The 25,508-nt window shown below is 38.1% G+C and overlaps 1 protein-coding gene across 1 annotated transcript in view; it reads right to left on the bottom strand.

Annotated features, from left to right (window-relative positions):
• immp1l (inner mitochondrial membrane peptidase subunit 1) overlaps positions 1-20,285 on the bottom strand; it is a 69,934-nt gene extending 49,649 nt beyond the window's left edge. The window contains 4 exon segments of the mRNA XM_069922835.1: positions 9,561-9,687; positions 9,851-9,939; positions 14,495-14,632; positions 20,163-20,285. Coding sequence (XP_069778936.1) covers positions 9,561-9,687; positions 9,851-9,939; positions 14,495-14,599 — 321 coding nt within the window. The 5' untranslated portion in view covers positions 14,600-14,632; positions 20,163-20,285.
• Between the last annotated feature and the right edge of the window lie 5,223 nt (positions 20,286-25,508).

Raw genomic sequence — 25,508 nt, 5'->3', positions numbered from 1 at the left:
ATTTCCCATAGTATATTCCAGTTGCCAACTTTTTCGTCAGTCATTTTAATCTGTCACTATCTCTCTACAAACTATTTGTATTCTCCTGTAGTCAATTTCAATAGTACCAATGGTACAGATCAAAAGCAACAACAAAGCAATGCAACTCAACTGCACTGACAAAGACAAATATAAAAATATTACAGATCGAAGCAGGAAAATGCCATTTGGCCCCCTAGACCTGTTCTGTTATTGAATAAGATTGTGGATAATCCTATACCTTGTCCTTATGATGAGTGCATATAAGATTCATCTGGACGTTGTATGGTTTGGAATATTTCTTTTTCTTTCTTTCTCAGCATGGTATGTGATTTGATGTATGCATTCTTATAATAAAGCTGAAATCTTAAATCTGAATATTCATTTATGAAGAGAGACTGGGTTGTTTTCCTTGGTTGTTTTGTTACTCCAGGAATGCCTTTCCTGAGAAGGTGGTGGAGGCAGGCATACTTTAAGAATCATCCTGGGGTGACAATATCAAGTACCAGAGGACATTGATTCAAGAGGAGTGGAAGTTTTGGGGAAACACAGAGAGTGACATGTGCATGGAATGCATTGCCAAAGATGGTGGTTGAGGCTGGTATAATAGAAGCATTCAAAATAATAACACAAAAAAGAAAAAAAACTCTTTAAATCAAAATCCTACCTCTAAACATGGTTATCTGAAAAAGATACAAGGGAATCGAGCAACAACAACCAGGAACCAGACAGCACATCACTGGAGCATCCAAACACCTTAATTCTTTAAATTGTGATAATAATCCATGAATGGGCTCCACGTCTTATGGAAGCTAGACTTTGCATTTTTAATAGTATATCTGATTTTTTACAAACTTAGGAAAGACATGATGTCATTTAACCATTTCATATGAATAGGTGGAGTGTTGTCTTTCCATTTCATCAAAATTCCATGTGTAGCCATCAGAGAAGTGAAGGAAAGAATTTGCTTTTCAGTTGATGTCAATAAAATATTCTCTTCATGAGAAAAAACAAATAAAGCAATTAAGGGACAGGGTTCTACTTTGATCTTAAAAAAAAAAATCATCGATAAACTTTGAAAAATGCTTTTGCAAAATTTTCCTAAACTAGGGCAAAACCAAGAATATATGAATCAATGAAGCCTCAAAAATTTTGCATTTGTCACATAATGGATCAATATCAGAATGAAAGTCAGATAATTTAACATATGTACTGTATCGACCACCTTGAATGGTTACAATGTCATGCACAAAAAGATGTATCATTAATCAGATTAAAAATAGAATCCCAAATATCATTTGAAAGTGATAAATTTAAATTGTGTTCCCAATAATTTTTCATATTAAAAAGTTAGGGTATTCTTAAATCCAGCAAATTGTTATAAGTAATTGATATTAAGCTTCTACGAGAAAGCATCAAGTCATAAACTAAATCAAGAATATCTGTCTCAGGAATTTGTGGAAAATCTAGGAACATTGAATGGACAAAATCTCTAACTTGTAGGTATCTTAAAAAAGTGTTTGTTAATTTAAATTTTACCACTAGTTGTTCAAAAGAAGCAAAATTGTCAAGTCAAAAAATAAATCAAGAATATCTGTCTCAGGAATTTGCAGAAAATCTGGGAGCATTGAATGGACAAAATGTCTAACTTGTAGGTATCTTTTTAAAAAAAATGAGTGTTTGGTCATTTAAATTTTACCACTAGTTGCTCAAAAGAAACAAAATTGTCTCAGATAAAAAAATCTTTAAAATATTTAATACCTAGACTATGCCAAACCCTAAAAACTGGGTCCAATGAAGAAGGTTGAAAAAGATGGTTAGATATAATAGGGCTGGCAAGAGAAAAGCTCTGAAATCCATAAACTTCCCAAATAGTGCCCATATTCTCAACCTTTGTCTCATTATCGGATTGTCAGTCAGTATATAAAAAGAAAAGGGTAAAAAATCCCAAAATTGCCAACATAAAATTCAATTCTATTACTACCCAAGAATGGCAGTCAATTAATTTATAAAAATTTAATAAAAGCAGTAAATTACATATATTGACTGCAGAATAATAAAATCTAAAATTAGGAAATGCCAATCCTCTGTTCCTTTTAGCCTTTTGAAGATTAGCTTTATTTAAACAAGGGTGTTTTTCCTTGCCATATGTAAGAAGAGATAAATGAATCCAGTAAATCAAAAAATGATTTAGGAATGAAGATTGAAAAATAAAAAAAAATGTAGGTAAAATGTTCATTTTAATGGAATACACCCAATCATCGTAATAGATAATGGTGACCATCCCGATAATAATGAATTGATCTGATGAAATAATAGAAAGTTTTATCCTAAATAAGTGTTTATAACTCCTAGTAATTGTAATTCCAGAATAACTAAATTGGTTTTTCACCATCTTTAAAAGGGAAATTAGAATATCTTAATAAGGAACCCTTTAAAGGTAATAATTTGCTTTTATGCAGATTCAATTTAAAGCCTGAAACTGACTAATATGGGCAAATAAAGTTAATATGTTTGCATAGAAACAAGAGGTTTGGATATAAAAAGAAAAAGATCATCTGGATATAAGGAAACTTTATGTTCAACTCCATTCCTTTATATCCTTGTAAAATCCCTACTCTCCCGAACAGCAATTACAAGGGGTTCTAATACCAGGTCAAAAAGCAAAGGACTTAAAAGGCAACCTTGATAGATACCCTATGAAGCCTAAAAAGTTTGATTGCTATGAATGAGTAAAAATTGAGGCCATAGGACATGAATTTCATAATTTTATCAATTTAATAAAATCTGGTCCTGTGACAGAGTATATAGATATGATTTTGGGAGATAAATTGAGAAAGGTTTGTTAGAGTAGGTTACATACAAACATTTTAAAACAGATCTTATTTGAAATACTGGAGCTCTGCTAATGCTAGACATATTGTCTCCACAGCTTTTGCAAGAGCTTTGGAGAGTGCCCAAGAGACTTTACTAATGGATTGGTTTTTTTTTTACAAAAAGCAACAGATGAAAGATCTTGTTGGAACCACAGATTGTCTGGAGTTGTTCTAGGAGGGTCATGCGGTTTTGCAAGCAGAGAGCATCAAACAGGCTTTCTCTCAGCGAGAGAGAGAGAGAGAGAGAGAGAGAGAGACATGCACACACAGAGATCACTTCTACAGTGTTACAGCCAGCAACAGCAGCTGGGACTGGAACAGGACAAGCTGGCAAGCTTGTGGAAAACCCCATTTGGAAGATGGGTGGTTATTTCAGCCTGGTCAAAGCCCTTGTGGTTTATGCAAGAGGAGTGGACTGGCTGTCTAATTTTTCACTTGGAATAAGGGAAACAAAAAGGAACTCTCTGGTGTCCTGAAAGAAAGAGGTTATCATCTGTAGAACCCTGAAGGGGGCAAGTTTCGTCAACAAGACACTGAAATGGCTGATTAAAAAGGAATCAGTTGTGGATGTCCTGGAACAACAAATCTCTCCCTAAACTGACAAGAACCTTCCTGAGCAGTAACTATTTACCTTTCAAGCACCAAAGCTTGGTGAACTTTATAAATGTTAAATTCTGTGCACAGAATTGCCTGCAACCAGTGAACTTGGAGGAATGAGAAGTGAGATTGGACTCTGAACCAAAGAACTTTTCTGAACTTACACACACACACACACACACACACACACACACACACACACACACACACACACACACACACACACACACACACACACACACACACTCGCGCTTTGAATTAGAAGGGGGTTAAGTAAGTCAATAGTGATAAGTTAAAGTTTGATTCTATTTTCATGTTGAAAGATAAATAAAAGCAACTTTTGTTTAAGTAACCATTTGTCTTGGTGGATATCTATTGCTGCTGGGTCTATGGGACCTCTGGGCTCGTAGTAGTCCAAAATTAAATCTGCCTAAAATGGCAAATAAATAATCCCATTCCACCCAATCAAAGGTCTTCTCGGCATCTAAAGAAAGAACACATTTGGTAGCAGGAGTTGAGGGTAAACATAAGATACTCAGTAGTCGATGTATGTTAAAATAAGAATAACGATTCTTAATAAAACTTGTTTAGTCTTCAGAAATAATTAATGGTTCAATATTCTCTAATCTGCAGCCCAGAATTTTGGACAAAATCTTCATATCCACATTAATTAAAGAAATAAGCCTATATGAAGCCCATTCAGCTGGGATATGCACTATGCTGTAATTTTCTATGTTCTATTAGGACAATCAACAAGGCACCTGAGGCTATGGACCAAGTGGTTTTATAGGGGATTAGTATATGTAGGTTCTCAACAGTAAGCATGGCTATGCTGGACTAAAAGGCAAGTTTCTCTGCTGCATTGTACTATGTCAGTGACAAAGATAAGTTGAAGGCTATTTCAAAGAGAAAAAGTTTCAGGATATAGAGAATTAAAATTAGGGTGTGGGGTTGGGGGTGGTGGTGGTGGAGTTAGTAGGAGTTAAGACCAGCATGTTCTAGTTAGGATGAAAGATAAAGATGGCAATATTAGGAAATTTGCATCATAAATAAGGGTTATTGAAAATTTCAAAAAGGAAGCATATGACAGGGATAGCAACTAGGCTTGAGGTACACCAAGTATGGAAGAAAAAAATTCAAAGAAAGTAGGAGGGCAAAAATGGGCCATGAAATATCATTGGAAATAAGTTGAATAAGAATTCCAAGACATTCAATATGAATCTCAGGAACTGTGTGGAGACAAGGTAAGCCCTAAATGAATACTTCTCATCTGCAGTCACTAAGGAGAAGAACATGAATTATAGTGGTAAAACACAGATGCTGGAGAGACTCAGCAGTGTCCACAGGAGGTAAAAATATATTATGGACATTTCAGGCCTGAACCCTTCCCCAAGACATGTGTATGAAAAAGACAGGTGTCTGATTTAAAAAGCTAGGGAAAAGGAAAGAATAGGAGGGGGAGGAGTGCTGACCAACAGGCAAAAGGCGTTCATTGGATATTAGAGGATAGGGGTGAGTAAAGGTGATAATTGATTGGGGAGGAGATGCATTTGTCTCTGTGAAAGGAGAGAGAAAAAGAGCAAGCTAGCTAGAGGAAAGGAGCCATAGGGAAAGATGTGGGTGGGTCGTACGGAAACCAGAGGTTGATGTTAATGCCATCTGGTTGGAGGATGCCCTGACAGAGTGAGGTGTTGTTCCTCCAATTTGCAGGTGGTCTCAGTCTGGCAGTGCATGAGATCATGGATAGAGAGGTCAGCAAGGGAATGAGGAGGGAATTGAAGTGGGTGGCCACTGGGAGATCTATGCAATTGCAGCGGACAGTTATGGTGGATTCAGGAAGGGTACATGAAAAATTGAGAGCAATTCCATATTAAGGGAATGGAGCTATTAGATTTCACAGGAAGGTTGATAAAATTGAGAAATTTAGAAGGGCACTTGAATAGGCAAAGCACTGAAGTACATGACCGAATGTGCAAATGGGATTATCATAGATAAACAAAAAAATATATTGGAGTGGACATGATGGGCTAAATAATCCATTTCTGTGTTGTACAACTCTGTGACCATAAAAAATGGAATTATATCTGAAATCCGTGATGAATCAGACAGCTGATATTTGGGTTTGGCAATAGATGATGTCTACGCTAAATATGAAATCCAACACGGTTTGGAATTAATTGAGTATTACAGATGTGCATATCTCTTTATTTTATTCAAAAAATTACATCTTAATTTGCCTAAATCACTTGTTTTGACTATTTTGAATAAAACTGATAGTTTTATTCAACCACTGAAGTGGTTAAACTACACTAATCTGCTAATGGAATACAATAAGCAGAAACAATTCATTTAGTCATCAATCTATTGTAGAAGTACAATTAATATAAGGCAGAAAAATAATCATGTATTTGATGTGTGAAGTAAATTAAACAAAATTATTTGAATCCATTAAAGGACTCTCAACATATCTAATTATGCCTGCTGACAAGCAGGGTGTATATACCATTTGTATTAACTGATATGAACTAAGCTGTAAACACCACAGGTAGTCTTGATACAGGGTTCAGACCCGAAATGTTAACTGACCATTTCTATCCATGGACACTGTCTGACCTGCCCAAATTCCACCAACAATCCTTTGTCTAACACAAGCAGCTATGTAGTGTGTTTGATATGAAAAATGCTTCACGATGAAGCATTGTGCATAATCCTTGCTATTCTCTTGCTGTGTTCCCCACACTCCATCCTAAAATACCAACAAGGTAACTCATCTCCATATGCATCTATGTTGTCCTCCGAAATCCACAATGAATTAATTATGTCATCTCAGTAATGAATTCTACTTTAGCACAAGAATAAACAAACTTCTCCCACATCAGCAAGTGCTAGGGCATTAGCAATTTGCAATGATTTTTAAGAAAGTATTGCTGTGAAACAGATGTGTAACTCAAGCTTTTATCACTTTGAGTGACAAGGCAGACAATTCCATGTTTACAGATCTTAGCTGAATAAAATGACATCAGGCACTCCCTCCTGTTTAAGTGACATGCAGGCTTATTCCATCAGCAGTTTATGATGCCGGGAGTATTTTAATCTGGTGACTCTGAATGAAAATAGGAAAATGAACCTGAACCTTTGTAACATTGACCATATGGTTAAACAAGGCCTAAAGCTAAAGCAAATGGTATTAAAAGCAAGGGCAAATAGAAGCAATGTGTTTGGACAAGAAGGATTTTAATTATAATCCCTGATTAAATATCAGTGCTTTTAAAGCCAATAATATACTGATCGCAATAGATTCCCAAATTAAATATTAACTTCAAATAGCCAAGGTTTCAATTTTATAATCTATTTACTTGATGAAGTAAGGCTTTAGCATTAAAGGGTCATACAATTAATGACCTGCACCAACAAACTGCAATAAAGACTATAGAAACGGCTTCATAACCTGTTGCCCAATCTCACAATGGTATTAAAACTAAAGCAAAATAATGAACCTTAAATCTGTTTACACTCAAATTATTTCTTGTGCAAAACTCTTTAAGGTTTCTAAATATTAATATACTATGGACATTTGTTAGCTGAATGTTGAAAATGTAATACTGTAAATCAGGATGGTTTGATTGATGAGGTTCCATCACCCCAGTCCCAGGACACAGTTTATTTTTAATAATTTTAATTTTTCACACTGTGAACCATATCAACCAAAATATGTACAAACATTTCTCATTAAATTTACACAGTGGCATTTTCTCCCTTTTTTCCCCTCCCAGAACAGTTGAAGGAATTTCTCCGGACAAGGTGTGAAGCCCATTCATCTTCAGCAGCTTTATTATGGACCTTTCTGCCATCAAAAGGTCAAAGGTGGGCATTTAACTCATGGTTCCATTCATAAACCTTCAGCAAATGAAGTAACATATACCCACATGCAGTAAGGCCTAGAGAACATTTAGGCATGTTCCAATTATTGACAAGTAACATTTATTCCAATTTCCTTCTCTATAAATATCCTGGGAGACACCAGGGACCAGAAAGTCAACTGGACTAGCCAAATAAAAACAGACTCTACAAAAACACCTAAAGGCAGATAACTCAGTTCCTGATTCCATAAGACATTTTTAACATCCAGTACCATGTAAGGAATCTTTTGGAATACCCTCTCATACATCTGCACTGAGACTGTTGAACCTCCAAAAGAACTGCTCACACTAACCATCTGAGACTCTAATATTCACAAAGCAATATTATTTATTGGAATAGATGAATACTTATCCTACATGTGCATTGTTTGTCTGTATCTGTGTTATGTCAGGTTGTGCGTCTGCGTGTTTTGCACCAACGACCAGAAAATGCAGTTTTTGTCGGGTTGTATTTGTACAATCAGATGACAATAAACTTGCCTTGACTACCTGTCTGGATGAGGCCAGGTCTACCACACTCAGAGCAAAGCAACCCTTCATCATACTAAACATTAACTCAGGCTATTTTTAACCTTTCATAATATATACTCCAGACTGGGTCCATGGATAAGATAAACTACAGTACCAACAAACACCAGTATGAACCAGCTGATGGTTGGTTACAAAACCAGGCCTGGAAAACAGGGACACTGAGTATAGGCACTTGTTGATAGTCCCTGAACAGGGACACTAAGTCCAAAGGGTTAATTTCTTCTACCATCAGCATATACCACATGTACAAAATGCACTGTAGTTACTTCCCCATGTTGTCAAAACTATCTAAACCAGGGGTCCCCAAACTTTGTTACAACACCCAATCGCCATTGAACAAATCTGGAAATTAACCAAGCAAGTGATTATAATGACAGTAAAAAGAAGCCTTTGCATCTGGCTGGGAAGATGCCAAATGGAGCTTGGTCCAAATCTTCAGCATTTGCGATGGCGACTCCATTCTCAATATCAGGTGCGGAGCCATCCGCAACGAAGAAGTCACCTTGGGCTCCTGGAAGGAGTAGGGACGCCATGTTCCCAGACAGGAGCAGGGATGTGGAGCTCCCAGCAAGATTGGGGACCTCTGGCTCTGGGCAGGAGCAGGGACCTTTGGCTCCCTGGAATTTATTGATCCCCTTTCAACCCCCTGGCATTTTTGAAATCCTTGGATAGTCCCATCGACCCCTAAGGGTTGATATCGACCAGTTTGGAATCCCCTAATCTAAACCTACAATCTCTATCACCATGAAAGGTAAGGATAGCAGGTTCAGAACTTGAAGGTTTCCCTTTGGACTGCACAACATCTGATTTGGAAAAATATTGTTGAGTCTTAATTATGAAACTCCGATTCTTAGCAGTATTGTGGGAGTACTCTATCCAAGGACTGCAGCAGTTTAAGAAAGTTGCTCACTGTCACCTTTTCAAAGCAATTATGGATGAGTAATAAATGATGGATGAGTAATAAATGATGGTCTTGCCCAAACATCAACAATATCACTTTGAATTAATACAACAATATTTAGATAGGGAATATTTATGGCATATTTCTAAACTGTATCTTGTTTCTATTTGTAGCACATATTTTGAATTAAGTCTTTAAAAAAAGTTGCTCAATTTTCTTTGAAAAGTTAGATGATACAGATACAATAGTGATATTAAAGAGAAAAGGTATTCAAAATGCTTAGCAACAAACAAGGAGGCAATATATTTAGGGGTTTACATATTTAAAAGTGAATAAATTAGAAGGCTTGAATGTAACTTGTTCTAGGTTCTTATAAAAAGGTTATGAATGTGAAGTGAAACAAGAAAGTTTGCAGACACTGTATGATTAATTTTGTTCAAATACCCAAGATCATAATTCATTGATCAAGATTTAGGGCAGATCCACCATCACTCGATGCGTCATGGCGACACCGGTAGAAGATAGAACCGTCCTAACCCCAGGGATTGCTCCTTGCAAATATGAAAGTGTTTAGTGTCCGAGTTGGGAGTGGTCAGGTGTGAAAAGCCAAATCCCCATTCCTATCCCAGGACACTGAACGGCCAATTTAGTGGGATACAAGGGGCTATTGAGTCATTATCATTTTCAGAATATTAGTACTAAGCTGGTAATACTTACATATCTGTGGACCTTAAAGGCATCTAGTGGGCCACTAGCACTCACTTTGTCTCCTTCCACACCAATCACTCTTTTGCAGATATTTATCTTGGGATCATTGGGATTTCTAGCAATTATTACATCTCCTCTGCAACCAAATATGAATGGGATTAGGGGAAACATTTCCATGTGCAGATTCAGAACAATTAAAGTCAACAAATTTATCCAAACAATGTGGTTAGGGTTAAAGTATTGTATCCATTACAGCATTCAAATATGCTTCTAGTTCTTAGAAATGTCCAAGAGCTTACTTTTCAATACGATAAAACTGTCGACTGAGCTTCTCTGAGACGATCAAATCATAACTCTTAATTGTAGGCTCCATGGAAGGACCAAAACACTAGGAAATGAACATAAAAATTGCACTGCTATTTTAAAAATATTTATTTATCCATTAAGAATCAATCCTGAACTATTAACAAAAACATTGGTTTCTATTACTCGTGTTTGTATTCCTGAAATCTCACTAAAATCAATTATTAATGAACAAATACCACTGTGTTTGTTACCTTTATTTATCATGGGGAAAATCCCTTTACACTTTAAAAGATATCCCCACAAAAATATCTCTCTCTCCAATCTTTCCCAACACATAACTTACACTGTCCAAGCAAATATCATACCCTGATTTTCTTTCCCTTTATGGTGAAATGTTAGCCTATCCCATGTCCTCACAATAAAGCAGATCACCATTGCAAGTCCGTTTTTGATTTTTCTCTGTGCCTATTAACATTGACTTTAGAGTCATAGAGTCATACCATGTGGAAACAGATCCTTCAGCCCAAATTGCCCACAACCACTAAAATGTCCCATCTGCCTACATTTGGTCCATATCCCTCTAAACCAGGGGTAGCCAAACCTTTTCGGTTGAGGGCCACGTGCAGAAAAAATAAAAGGAGACACAGACAATATTAAGCTCAGCAGTTTTTAACCCATTACACTGCAGGAAAAATTGTGTTTTTAGACCAGAAAGCCTCTGTGCCATCAAAAATTAATTTCTCTATCAAAATTACTATACAACACAACTGAAGTTTAACTGTTGACATTACAGTAATTTATTGATGTGTTCACATATTACAGTAGGCATTTATATATCTGTTCCTCCTAAAAATTTAAATGATTAAAATAAAACTCTTTAAAACTCTCATTCAAAAAACAGTGCAAAATAAAAAGCTGGGGACAAGGCAGTCTCCAAACATTCCTCCACAACTCTCCGTGAATATAGTTCATGGCCCAGGTGTCCACCTTAATGATCATGATGCAATATGTAAATCTGTAGATGGCTATTAAAGGTAAAAGATTCCTTGCAAATTAAACAAACACACTTCCCCTCGACTTCTATGAAAAAGTATTCATTTTCCCATCCTGTCTGAAATTTCCAGCGCTCCCATGCCATTTTCCATCTTTTCAGTTCCCCCATGTTCAATCACCTGAGGTAAACGTTTTTTTTAAACTGAGGCAAATACTTTCAATGATGAGTATCATTGCAACGGTAAGTCTAGTATTTGTTCAAAATGGCAGTGACATCTAGTGCTAAAACTAAGAAGTACATCTAGTGCAACTTATTGTTTGAGACTATGTTTTAATGGGCCATATTCCATTTTATTTTTAAAATTCACCCTAGGCCACTTAAAAATGAGCAACAGACCACAGTTAGCCTGAGGGCTGTAGTTTGGCCACTCCTGTTCTAAACCCATCATATCCATGCATCTGTCCATTTTTTTTTAAACATTGCAATAGTACTTGCCTCAACCACATCTTCCAGTAGCCTATTTCATACACCCATCACCTTATGTAAAAGGATATCACTCAAATTCTTACTAATTCTCTCCCACCTAACCTTAAATCTATGTCCTCTAGTTACTGATTCCCCTATTCTGACAAAAGGCCCTCTGTGCTCATCTGATCTATTCCTATCATGATTTTGTATACCTCTAGGAGATCATCCCTCATTCTCCTGCACTCCAAGGAATAATGCCTATAGCCTGCTCAAACCTTCCCTATAGCTCATTACCCCTAATACTGGCAACATCCTTATCACTCTTTTTTGCACCCTCTCCAACTTGATAACATCCTTTCTGTAGCACGATTGGACAAGGCGATGTACATATAAAGTTCTGTTTCACCTGTTCTGTTTGTGGCCCTGGATGGAGGTGAGAGGGAGATACAGGGGCAAATTTTGCCCTTTCTATGGTTACAGCAGGAAGTGCTTAGGGAGGAGAAAAGGTGGGTAGTGAGGAAAAAGCAGACTAGGGCACTTCAAGTTGACTTATCCCTGCAAATGATGAATAGAAGTGGAGAGCGGAAGACGTCGATGTTAGTGGGATTGCATTGAAGTGGTGAAAGTGTCGGAGGATAATGTGTTTTATGCAACAGCTGGTGGTGTTAAAAGTGAGGACCAGAGGGACTGTCATTGTTCTGCCTGGATGGTGGTGGGGTAAGGGCAAAAGTACGGGAACTAGAGGAGATCCGGGTGCAGGCTTTATCAATAATAGTAATGGAGATTCCATGTCTATTAAAGAAAAAGGCATTATGGATGTCCTGAAGTGGAAATCCTCATTCTGATGAAAGTTGCAGTGGATGTATATAAATTGTGAGACAAGAACAGAGTCCTTACAATTAGCAGGATGGGAAGATGTGTAATCCAGGTAGCTGTGATAGTTGCTAGGATTTTAATAGATATCTGTAGATAGTTTGTCCCAAAATGGAGACAGAGGGGTCCAGAAAGGGGAGAGAAGTGGCAGAAATTTAAGGGCTGGGTGGAAATTGGGAGTGAATTTAATAAAATTGTCAAGTTTTTAATGTGTACTGGAGATCACACCAATACATTGCTGATGTAGCAGAAGAAGAGTTGCGGATTGTTCCAGATACCCTACAAAAAGGCAGGCACAGCTGGGGCCCGTATATGGGCTGGATCTGGAAGGTGTCAAAGGAGAAGCTGTTTAGAATAAGGACATTCTGCCAAGAGGAGTGACAGTTGATGTCTGAACAGTTTTGCATTCAATGAAGAAGCAGAGGGCGCTGAGGCCTTCCTGATGTGGAAATGGATGTGCAAAGTGATTGCACGTTCATAATGAAAAGAAGGCTGTGGAGGCCAGAAAATGGCAATACTTTAGAGAGGTGGAAAGTGTGAAGGGTGTCCTGACTGTAGGTGAGAAGGAATTGGACTAGGAGGATATGATAGAATAAGGAGATAAATTCAGTGGGATAGGAGCAGGCAGAAACAAAGGGTCTGCTATGGAGTTCTGTAAGTGAATTTGGATAGGAGATAGCAGACACTGTGTGGTTGGGGAACTATCAGGTTAGAGCGAGTGGCAGAGCCATCCCTTGAAGTGATGAAGACTGTGATCATCTGGAAGATGATGATCTGCTGATGACTGATGGGATCTTGAAATAGGAATAGAGATACGAGGAGATCCCTGAGAGTTGGTGTTTGGCCTCAGCAATGTTACGGTCAGACACGTGTCGTTTCAATTTCCACTTGTATCTATCTACATCATTCACACAATCTTCACCATCACTTCTGGGCCCCTGTCCCATCTTATTTATATTATGTAATTTCATTTTGGTCCTGATAAAAGGTCCAAACCTGAAATTTTGACTGACCATTTCTACCCATGGATGCTGACTGATCAGTTCCTCCAGCCATGCTTTGCTATAGTTTGTTTCAACTTTTTCCATTATTTAAAAAGTCTTTTTCTTTGTTTTTTTTTAGTTAATTTATTCAGAAACCTGATCCTTCTCTTTTAGAGTGGTAAACTGGTTTGTAGCTTTGTTCTAGCCCATCCATGACCTTCTATTATGCTTAGCAGCTTATCGTCACAGACAACAGTTTATGGCAGGAAAATCCAGGCCTCCATTTCAAATTCTTTTGAAAATTCAAGACTCTCACCAATTCTGCCTTGTAAAGTTATGATTCTCTGCACTCTGATAAGATTCCATTTCAAAAAAGGATTTTCATCCCACAAACCATGCAGTTCTGTTTCTTCAAATATTGAAGATATTTAAAGCTTTTGGTTTCAATATATCAAAACATATAATGCTGAATGAAATGATGGATTGTAAAACTGTTGCTGTTTCAGTATTATGAACGTGCATAATCTGAATGGCCATTAATTTATTAGGGAAGTTTCCAGTAAAAGCAGAAAATAATGATGCTCAAATTTATGTTGGCGTTGTTGAATCAATGGAAATTCTATAAATTTTCTTAATAACGGGATCTTTAAAGATGAAATTGTAAAAAACATTTCATCGAACATTTGCAAAGCAATATTTGGAATTTTCCCAGAAAAATGGCAACACAAAAATCCACAGCAGATGTGATCAGAGAGAGCTGATATGAGCAAGGTTAAATGTTTTATTATGGAGATTGGGGAAAATTCAAATGTTCAAACTTTGAAGCCAAAAGGTGATTTGTTTGCTAATCTTGGCCAGAAATTTTTTTTTTTAAAGCGTAGACAGGACCAAGCTGTACCAAAAAAAATGAAAATAATTTCTTCATTCCATGTCAGCAAATGTCACAGTAGGACCATTTCAAAACCCTTAACCCTATATTTGACATATTTCTGTGATAGCCTGCTGTTAAAGTGCCAACTGGTATGACACAGTGGAAAGAAAATGGACAGCACCATCAATACAAACGGAGAATTAGCAATCTCAGCAAAACCACCAAACCGATAAAATATTTTAAGTTGCTTATTGTTAAAATTCCAAGTACATTTAGGAATGAAAATAAGCAATGTCAAAATATGATTTCAGCACATTATTACATTATCTCCATGTTTTATAACAAATGTTTCTTTGTCCTACGTGAGCAATTTCCAGAAAATATACATGTCATAAACATTGTACAGTATAATATTAGAATACCTATTTCAAAGGAAAAAAAAGCATACCATGACAACTTCTCCTAAGTATTCAAAGATACAATGGGCGATACAACCATACTGAATTGTAAAGCCTGTAAATCCCAACACTTTGCCAAAGAATCTTCCTATCATGTTAGTTCTCTTCCAGACGTCAAGCTCAGAATCCTGCAAATATGAAGACAATACTGTCACATCATTGCAAAAATTCTTTATAAATATCATTCATTAATTAACTTATGGTTAATGTAAAATTATCCCTGTAATGCAGAAATGCTTGACCATTGTATGAATTATGTACAATTTCCCATGTTAAATATCAACATGAAAGGGATTACTGATTATTTTAAAAGAAGTAAGGCATAATACTGTTGTAAATTACTTATTTTAGTGAAGTACAGTAAGTGACATAAAATTGTAAAAATTATGGAGTTGCACTTACATGGGCATCCAAGAAAACAAATGAATAACACAGTAATGAGTGCAGGAATTTAAATCTGAGTGAAACATGAAAGTCTGCAGATGCTGTGATTATAGTAAAAATATATCAAAATGCTGGAGGAACTCAGCTGGTTTTGCAGCATCCATAGGAGATAAAGATATACTGCTGATGTTATGGGCTAAAGTCCTCCTTTCAATTTAAATCTGACCATTTCTTCAGGGCACAATTATGTGTCCTTGACATCTAAATTTATAAATTTAAATTTATATTAAATTCATCATGAGGAAAATATTTGCAAATTAAATATCCAAACACAATTAACTTCACATTATATGAAGGCCTACATATCCTTCCCATTCTTACACTGCAAAATGAGTCACCTGGAAGTCTGGACCAGGAGTTGTGATTGGGTTGTGGAGATTGGATATCAAAGTCTGGTTGGAGTGGGGTGGAATAAGGATTGGGGTTTGGTGAAGCAAGGAGAATGAGGAAAGAAGGATAAAATGTAAGCAAGGATTGAAATTTCACTGCATACTTAAAAAAAACAAGCAGGTAGGGCATACAGGTGTAACTCATGCTTGAGGTGATTAAATTAATTTCCCAAATAGTGCATAACAGAGATAAATTATCATCGGAAAAAACAATCAACATTCAACTGCATAAGACTGGAAATAAACAGCAATATTCAATTAAATTTCCTTAAAGCTAAACTACATTTGGGAAACCCAATCCATAGCCTGCCACCCAAATTATCCCCTACACTCACCAACTCATCTGCATAGCCAAGTTCAGCTCCAAATCAATCTACAAATTTTCTGATGACATTACTGTTGTTGTCAAATAACTGCAAATGATGAGTCAGAATACAGGATAGAGATTGAGAATCTGGTTGGGTTGTGCCAGAACAACAATCTTACTCTCAACATCACCAAGACCAAGGAGCTGACTTGAATTGAGGAGGGACCACACACCTTTGATGAGAAGGAGGTGGAGTGAATCAGAACCTTAAAGATGCACTGTGGAAAGTATACCTAATTTGAAAATTTCTACTGCCCAGGAATGCAGAAGGCTTCACAAGGTAGACAGGTCCATCACAAGCTCTGATCTCCCATCCATTGCAAGAATCTATATGTGGCACACCTCAAGAAGGCAACCATGATAACAAGGACCTCTACTACCATAGTCACAACCCCTTCTCACTGCTACCTTCGGTAGCAGTGAGAAGACCAGCACCTCTATTTTCAGTTATCAGACTCTTCAATTCCCCTTGGTTCACTAAACATAGACAGCTGAGACACCACAAAAGAATTATTGCACAATTGCAAGCCACTTTTTTTGTACAAGGATTACTGTGAATATTAATATCTATATTTATTGTCTCTTTTAATGTAATTCAATTAGTTAACTGTAATAGTTTTTCTTTACAAATACCTGTTTGGCTGCAGCGTTAGAATTTTAGCTCATATGCACAGTGCATCATACAATGAGCATGACAATAAAATAAAAGGAAAATTAATTAGCTTCGTAAATGTCAAAGCATGATATTGATAAAAGAGTAGGGGATGATGATGTAACACGTTAGGGTGCTAATATCCCATTTTTACTGTACATAATCTACCATAATCATATGTCCAATATGTGGCCAGTATATTACTATATATATATATATGTAGAGTCTTGAAACCCTCAAAAAGCACTCTAAAATAGGAGTCGACTTGCACCCCAAATAAAAAAATGAGATCTTAAATTCAACTAAAAAATATCCACTCGATGTAGATTTGACATACGAGACCTGAAACACCAAAAAAGAACCCAACCTACAGTCACAGCACAGTTGCTGGATTTCTTGGCCATTTCTATTACTTTTAACTAAAAATTCGCTTCAAACTTCCATCATTTTATTGGGGGCTCCATAACAACTACCTTCCAGCAATACCCAAGAGCTCAGTCAACACGATTTTTGAGCGATTGATTTAGATGCCCGATATATGCTAAAACCATGAAAATGAGGCTGAAAATGGGGACCCAACTTATCTGAAGGTTGACCTATATGCCAAAATATACAGTACCCAGAAATCCAAAGCACCGCTGAATTAAACTCTCACTGCAATATCAGTGAGACCAAGAGAACAGTTAGCAAAAAAAGGATACCATATTGTTTCATTATCTTACAAAACTTCCCAAAACAGTAACAGATAAAAATCTGTGACCAGACAATATAAAACAAAGTCACAACATTGCTCTTTCAACAGAGCCCTGCATATTTTTCTGTCCAAAAGATGCATTAACTCTTCCTCATCTGATTGTACAAATTCTAGTTATACCATACTTGGAGTATTGCTCTCATTTCTGGTTGCCTCATTACGGGAGGGGTGTAGATGCTGCAGAGGAGATTTACCAGGATGTTGTCCTAATTGGAGAATATGTCTTATGAAGCAAGATTGACAGAGCTAGGGCTTTTCTCTTTGGAGCAAAGAAGAATGAGATGGGAATTAATAGAGGTAAATAAGATTATGAGGGGCATAATCCCGGGATGACAACAGCAAATACCAGAGGGCATCTGTTTAAGGTGAGCAATGAAAAGTTTAAGAGAGATGTCAGAAGTTTATTTTTACACACAGAGAATGGTGGCTGCCTGGAAACCATTGCCAAGGTGCTGGCTGGTACAATAAGAATGTTAAAAATACAGTGCATGGAAAATACAGTTTATGGGCATGTAGTAAGAAAGGACTAGATTGTTTTTTGTGGTGTATGTTTACATAGGTTGGCACAAAATTGTGGGCTGAAGGCTCTGTACTGTGCTGTAATGTTCTATTCCTATTTGCTTGATTTCCAAAGAAATATATTTTTATTAATATTTTATTTTTAAAAATGTAAACCACAATTACATTTATCAATTAATAATGAATGATACAGAAAAACAATACATGGTATATATGACCCTAATCCCCCCTGCCCAACCTCCCACCACCCTGCCCCCCTCCCATGCTACCCTTAACCCCAAAGAAAGAAGAGAAAGAGATTATCAAAAGTGCATACACAACTTCAAATCATCTTCTGTGGAGCCGAAAATCACCACCAGGACGAGCTATTGAGAGTTCCAAATCTTCAAACCAACATACTGTAGATATGGGCTCCATATTTTCAAATTATATTTATCAAGTAAACTACGTTATTTTTTTCAAGTGGAATACAAGATCTCAACTCTGTATGCCTTCTTTGCATTCCTAAATCCTTATCCAATTTCCAAGTAATAGCTATACACTTCCTAGAGCTAATTGTAAAAATTCAAATTTGTACATAGTTAATCTTAATTCAAGACTAACCATCTCAGGTTAAAGCCTTTTTAATTAATAAATTAGGTCAAAATTTAGCATTACCTAAACAGATTGAATTAGAACTTTTGATTACTAAAGGCGATACAAATAAATTTATTTCAGAAATGTATAAATTACTTCAAAGAAAAACACCCAAATATGATATTCATAAATCAAGATTCAGATGGGAAATTTATTTAGATAGGAAGACAGACAAAAATAATTGGAATATGTAATGTAAAGATAAAATGACCAAAATATTAATGTAAGATAATAGATTGGTACAATATAAGTTTTACATCAATTATATTTAACTCCTCAAAAATTAAAAAAGATTTAATTTAACATTATCAGATCCATATCCATATAACATATAACAATTACAATACGGAAACAGGCCATATCGGCCCTTCTAGTCCGCACCAATTTAAGTGAATTCCACTAGTTCCACCTACCTGCTCCCTGCCCATATCCCTCCAACCCCCTCATACCCATGTACTCATCCAACCTCCTCTTAACCGACAAAATTGACCCTGCTGCAACCACCTCTTCCGGAAGGTCATTCCACTCAGCCACCACTCACTGACAAAGAAAAATATTATCTATCTTTGTCACACCAAGTAATCAACTATTTTGGGAAGCATCCATGAGGAGAAATGGTCAATGTTTTGGACTGGACCTTTTATCAGGATTCTTTAGTTTCAATAAATTGTCCTGACCCAAAAATGTTGACTGCCCATTCATCTCTATGGATTCGGCCTGACTGGCTGAGTCTCCCCAGCCTTTGTTCACTCAAGATTCCAGCATCTGCAGTTCTTGGATTTCTCCAACCAACTGCCTGTAACATTGAACAGAAAATTAAATAGGATTGATAGTAGTGGGAATTAAGGAGATACCTTTATATTCACTTTAATATCGAAAATAGAATATTCCATATTTCAAGCATGTCAAGCAAACCCATGATGATTATTACACAGAAGGCTTCAGTCTTTTGGTCTTTGAATTCTTCCACAATAACAACTTTTATAGACAGAGTCATGGGGACTGATGCAATCTACAATCTGATTTCACCGGTAGCTTTAATTGAACTTGTGAAAGCAATGAGAATGAGCAAATTCTATTATGTAGCACATTTAGTGCAACTTATTAGAAATGATTTTCTTGACATATGTAATTCAGTAAATGATGAGACTATGGAAGGGAATGAATGTCCAGGTCAGTGGCAAAACGTCCAGCACCGTCACACTGAGTACTGGTGCACCTCAGGGTTATGTGCTCAGCCCGCTCCTGTTCAGGCTACTGATCCACGACTCCGTCGCTAGATCCAGCACCAACAGTATCATCAAGTTTGCAGGTGACACAACAGGAATTAGCTTCATCAGTAACAGTGATGAGTTGCACTATAGAGAAGAGCAGGAAAATCTCATGAAATGGTGCGAGAGTGACAACCTGAGTCTCAACATGAATAAGATGAAGGAGAACCAGTAATGACTACCTTCAACTGCACATCAACAACTCTGTAGTGAAGAGAGTAGATAGCACCAAGTTCTTGGATTCATTTAACTAATGACCTATCATGACCCACTTCTCCTCACATTTTAGGAAGGTGCAATAACAACTGCACTTCCTGAGAAGATGGAAGTGGGAAACCATTATGTCAACCTTCTACAGGAGCTCTATTGAGAGCATATTTTATATTCATATTTTAGATTTACTGTCAGAGTATATCATATACAACCCTGAGATTCCTTTTTTTTCTGCGGGCACAGCAGAATGACCAAATTAGTAGTGAAAAATATAAACTGTACAGAGCATAAAACATGTAAAAAAAGAACTGTAAATAAACTGTATCAAATTCAGATTTCAGATTTATTGTCAGAGTACAAACATGACATCACATACAACAGCCCCTAAGGCTAGAGCTGGATGAGGTCCTCACCCAGGATGAGACATATAAGGCAATCGAACAACTGAAAAGTGGCAAAGCAGCAGGTATGGATGGAATCCCCCCCAGAGGTCTGGAAGGCGGGCGGCAAAACTCTGCATGCCAAACTGCATGAGTTTTTCAAGCTTTGTTGGGACCAAGGAAAACTGCCTTGGTCAGGACCTTCGTGATGCCACCATCTTCACCCTGTACAAAAACAAAGGCGAGAAATCAGACTGCTCAAACTACAGGGGAATCACGCTGCTCTCCATTGCAGGCAAAATCTTCGCTAGGATTCTACTAAATAGAATAATACCTAGTGTCGCCGAGAATATTCTCCCAGAATCACAGTGCGGCTTTCGCGCAAACAGAGGAACTACTGACATGGTCTTTGCCCTCAGACAGCTCCAAGAAAAGTGCAGAGAACAAAACAAAGGACTCTACATCACCTTTGTTGACCTCACCAAAGCCTTCGGCACCGTGAGCAGGAAAGGGCTTTGGCAAATACTAGAGCGCATCGGATGTCCCCCAAAGTTCCTCAACATGATTATCCAACTGCACGAAAACCAACAAGGTCGGGTCAGATACAGCAATGAGCTCTCTGAACCCTTCTCCATTAACAATGGCGTGAAGCAAGGCTGTGTTCTCGCACCAACCCTCTTTTCAATCTTCTTCAGCATGATGCTGAAACAAGCCATGAAAGACCCCAACAATGAAGACGCTGTTTACATCCGGTACCGCACGGATGGCAGTCTCTTCAATCTGAGGCGCCTGCAAGCTCACACCAAGACACAAGAGAAACTTGTCCGTGAACTACTCTTTGCAGACGATGCCGCTTTAGTTGCCCATTCAGAGCCAGCTCTTCAGCGCTTGACGTTCTGCTTTGCGGAAACTGCCAAAGTGTTTGGCCTGGAAGTCAGCCTGAAGAAAACTGAGGTCCTCCATCAGCCAGCTCCCCACCATGACTACCAGCCCCCCCACATCTCCATCGGGCACACAAAACTCAAAACGGTCAACCAGTTTATCTATCTCAGCTGCACCATTTCATCAGATGCAAGGATCGACAACGAGATAGACAACAGACTCGCCAAGGCAAATAGCGCGTTTGGAAGACTACACAAAAGAGTCTGGAAAAACAACCAACTGAAAAACCTCACAAAGATAAGTGTATACAGAGCCGTTGTCATACCAACACTCCTGTTCGGCTCCGAATCATGGGTCCTCTACCGGCATCACCTACGGCTCCTAGAACGCTTCCACCAGCGTTGTCTCCGCTCCATCCTCAACATCCATTGGAGCGCTTTCATCCCTAACGTCGAAGTACTCGAGATGGCAGAGATTGACAGCATCGAGTCCACGCTGCTGAAGATCCAGCTGCGCTGGGTGGGTCACGTCTCCAGAATGGAGGACCATCGCCTTCCCAAGATCGTGTTATATGGCGAGCTCTCCACTGGCCACCGTGACAGAGGTGCACCAAAGAAAAGGTACAAGGACTGCCTAAAGAAATCTCTTGGTGCCTGCCACATTGACCACTGCCAGTGGGCTGATATCGCCTCAAGCCGTGCATCTTGGCGCCTCACAGTTTGGCGGGCAGCAACCTCCTTTGAAGAAGACCGCAGAGCCCACCTCACTGACAAAAGGCAAAGGAGGAAAAACCCAACACCCAACCCCAACCAACCAATTTTCCCCTGCAGCCGCTGCAACCGTGTCTGCCTGTCCCGCATCGGACTTGTCAGCCACAAACGAGCCTGCAGCTGACGTGGACTTTTACCCCCTCCATAAATCTTCGTCCGCGAAGCCAAGCCAAAGACAAACATGACATCACATACAACCTCAAGATTTTTCCTGCGGGTGCGCAATAGTTACAACTAATTGGTAATGCAAAAAAAACTGTGCACAGCATATGCAAGTGAACAAAGAACTGTAAACAGATAACAAATGAGAGAGAATAAAAAAGAAATTCAATAAAGTGCTCAAGTAAGAATCCTTAAATGAGTCTGATGAGTTTACCGTTGAGAAGTCTGATGGTGGAGAGGTAGCAACTGTTCCTGAATCTGGTGGTGTGAGTCTTGTGGAACCTAGACCTCTTTCTTATGGCAGCAGCGAGAACAAAGAATGTGCTGGGTGGTGAGAGTCTTTGATGATTGCTGCTACTCTCCGACAGCAGTGCACCTTGTAGGCGTACTCAATAGTGGGGTTTTGCCTGTGATGTCCTGGGCTGTGTTCACTACCACTTTGGAGGGCTTTACACTCAGGGGTATTGGTGTCCCCATATCAGACTGTGATGCAGCCAGTTAGCTCACTTTTCACCACACCTCTGTAAAAATTTACCAGGGTTTCTGATGTCATACAATACCTCTGCAAACTCCTGAGGAAGTAAAGCCATTGACGTGCTTTCTTCACGATATCAACGGTGTGTTGGGTCCTGGAAAGATCCATCAAGATAGTGACTCCCAAGAACTTAATTTGCTCACCCTCTCCACCTCTGATCCCCAATGATCACTGGATTGTATACCCTGGCTTTCCCTTCCTGAAGTCAACAATCAGCTCCTTAGATTTGGTGACATTGAGTGCAAGGTTGTTGTTGGTGCACCATTCAGCCAAGTTTTCAATCTCCATCCTGTATGCTGATTCATCCCCTTCCTTTATACAACCCACTACCATTGTATCGTCAGCAATTTTGTAGATGGTGTTATTGTTGTACCGAGCCACACAATCATAGTTGTAAAGTGAGTAGATGGGGGGGGGGCGGGGCTAAGAACACAGCCCTGTGGTGCTTTGGTATGGATGGAGATAGTGGGGAAGAAGCTGCATCACAGTGTGGTATGTTTTCTGCGGAGAAATGAATTGGAGGTCAATCCACAGGACTATAAGAATGGTGGATAGGATCACTGGAGTCTCCCCCATCCCCCCCAACCCCTCCCAATGACGTGATCTACCAGGATTTATGTCTAAAGAGAGCAAGTAAAATCACTGACGCCCCCTTCCACCCCACACACTCCCATCGGGAAGAGATACAGTACAGGAGGATCAGAGCCAGCACCAGCAGGCTGAGGAAAGCACCTTCCACGAGCAGCGAGAATGCTGAACGACCAAAGGATCTGCCTACACTAACCCTCCGAGACCCTCGTATTGATGAAACAATATTCATTCATTTGTATTATTGACTATTTGTTCTGCCTATGTATTGTTTGTCTGTATGCGTGTTATGTCTGGTTGCGTGTCTTGCACTGAGGGAACCAATTTGGAACCATACACTGAGGACTGGAGAATTATGTTTTGTCGGGTTGTACTTGTGCAAAATCATAACCTCCTACTCTCCCCACCTTGATCCAATTAGATGTTTAATCCTCCTCCACTATCAGATTGTGTGCCTCACTTAATGGAGCCATTTCTCCCTACGACACTTGATCTCTTCATATCCTTTAATCAAATTTGATTTTGTACCCCAATCTTCCTAGCCCTGATTATATCACCATCTCAGATGTTACTTCATCCCTCTAATTAGCCCACCGTTAACTCTCCTGAATGCCACATCAACACCCCAGCCACCTCCAGGCTGAAAGGTGACATTGAAGCAAGCTTTTCTGAGCCTGCATGAAAAGGTAAGAAATAGCTTTTCATTCTGCTTTTTGCCGGCCTCCATGTGGAGGCTGATTATGAAAAGGCCTTTATTTACATCCCCAATTCTTCCTCCTCCCTTTCATCTGTGATCCTCTAAGCGTATGTAGTCTGCATGTAAAGCCTATATTCTACTCAATTTATTTTAAAATTTAATTGCAATGAAAACAAATATATTAAACAATAAAAATGCTTGTGATATCCATGCCCTTGGCACAATTCAATACAATTAGAGGGAACCAATTTGGAACCATACAGCAAAATTAAAATATAATACTCCTAACTAATTTATCCGGTGTTGTCTGGACTAAATCAACCATTAACCAAAACCACTCTCTTTACATTCAGTATTAAATCCAAAAAAGGGGGAAAAAAATCACTGTGAGCCTCCAATGAGTAAAAAGACTTATTTCCCAGGGCCAGTGATGTGGATCTTTGTATTGATAGTATCATCAATAACCACATTATATTGCTACTAAATCTTACAGACATCAGTAATGTCACTAAAGCTGCTTTCATTTCATTTGTTCAAAATGTCTTTACAAGTCACTTTACCTGACAAAACTAAAATCCACGTGCAGCTGCTACTTCAGCCAACCATGGATGCAACAAGAATGGCAATGTGATTCAATTTCACTGTGCCGATGGCCTCTATTCCCTATCCAATAATACATCTGTTAGAAAATCCTGCAGCGACAAATCATCTTTAATCCTACCAGGAACCTCATGTTGGTTTCGTCTTCTAAACATTGCAGCAGGTTCTGGCTGATTCTGCAACTGATATTTCCAAGTGTCTGGGGATGCTCTTAAATCCCAGCTATGCTGGGAGGAATAAGCCAAGGATCACAAAGCATGACCCTAAAAACCCTGATATGACTATATTGCGACCCATGGGCATTCATTCTAGGTGAAGATTAGAACTTTACATAATAAGATTACACGACAAGTGAATGATATCAAGGGACTATCCATATGTACTTGTTTTGTGTCACTAGGCTTTGCTACACACCAAAAAAGCATGTTTCTTTCTGTTGGAAGTGATAAGGATACACATAAATTAGTTGATCATTTCAGCTTTAATGTATCTCTCGTTATATCTCTTCTACTGACTGCTTTTTCACCAGAGGATTGTTCCCTTTTATTCCTTCATTTATGGCATCCTGATTTTAATTTACGTTCACAAAGTTATCTACAAATTTCCACCTGAACTGATCTTACAAAGGATTACAAATGGCTGTGCACCCAGTGCTGCAGAATAATCAGAATTCTCCAATTAAGTAAAACACCCATTTTTCCTAAATTACAAGTATTCATTAAAATGCTTTCACATTTAATTTCAAATGCAGAAAATTTTAAAGCAAAATACTATAAGGCAAATTCAATAAAAAAGATCTTTAATCTATCTAATACTATATGCTTACAACAAATGTTTATTAATACTGAAACAAAATAACTTTATGTAAAAAATTGAAATAGGTCAGTTAAAAAAAACACATGGTCTCATGGAAGATAAGTTTGGATATAGATAAAGCTCCACAGGTCAGCAAATTTCCTTTAAAATTCTTACAAAAAAGCCTTTATTAAGCCGAAACATTTTCAGTGAAATGAACACATTTCCAAAAAGAATAATTTAAATTGCATTTCCAAAATTTATGATAATTATTTTTATTTCCTGTAGTTACACTTTTATTCAACAGGTTTAGTAATTTTCTATCTTCTAGTCTTCTATTATTATGTGAG

Source organism: Narcine bancroftii, chromosome 1 (assembly GCF_036971445.1).
Source record: "Narcine bancroftii isolate sNarBan1 chromosome 1, sNarBan1.hap1, whole genome shotgun sequence".
NCBI classification, from domain to species: Eukaryota; Metazoa; Chordata; class Chondrichthyes; order Torpediniformes; family Narcinidae; genus Narcine; species Narcine bancroftii.
Note: the sequence above shows the minus strand (reverse complement) of the source record. Positions and strands in the feature narration are given on the sequence as shown.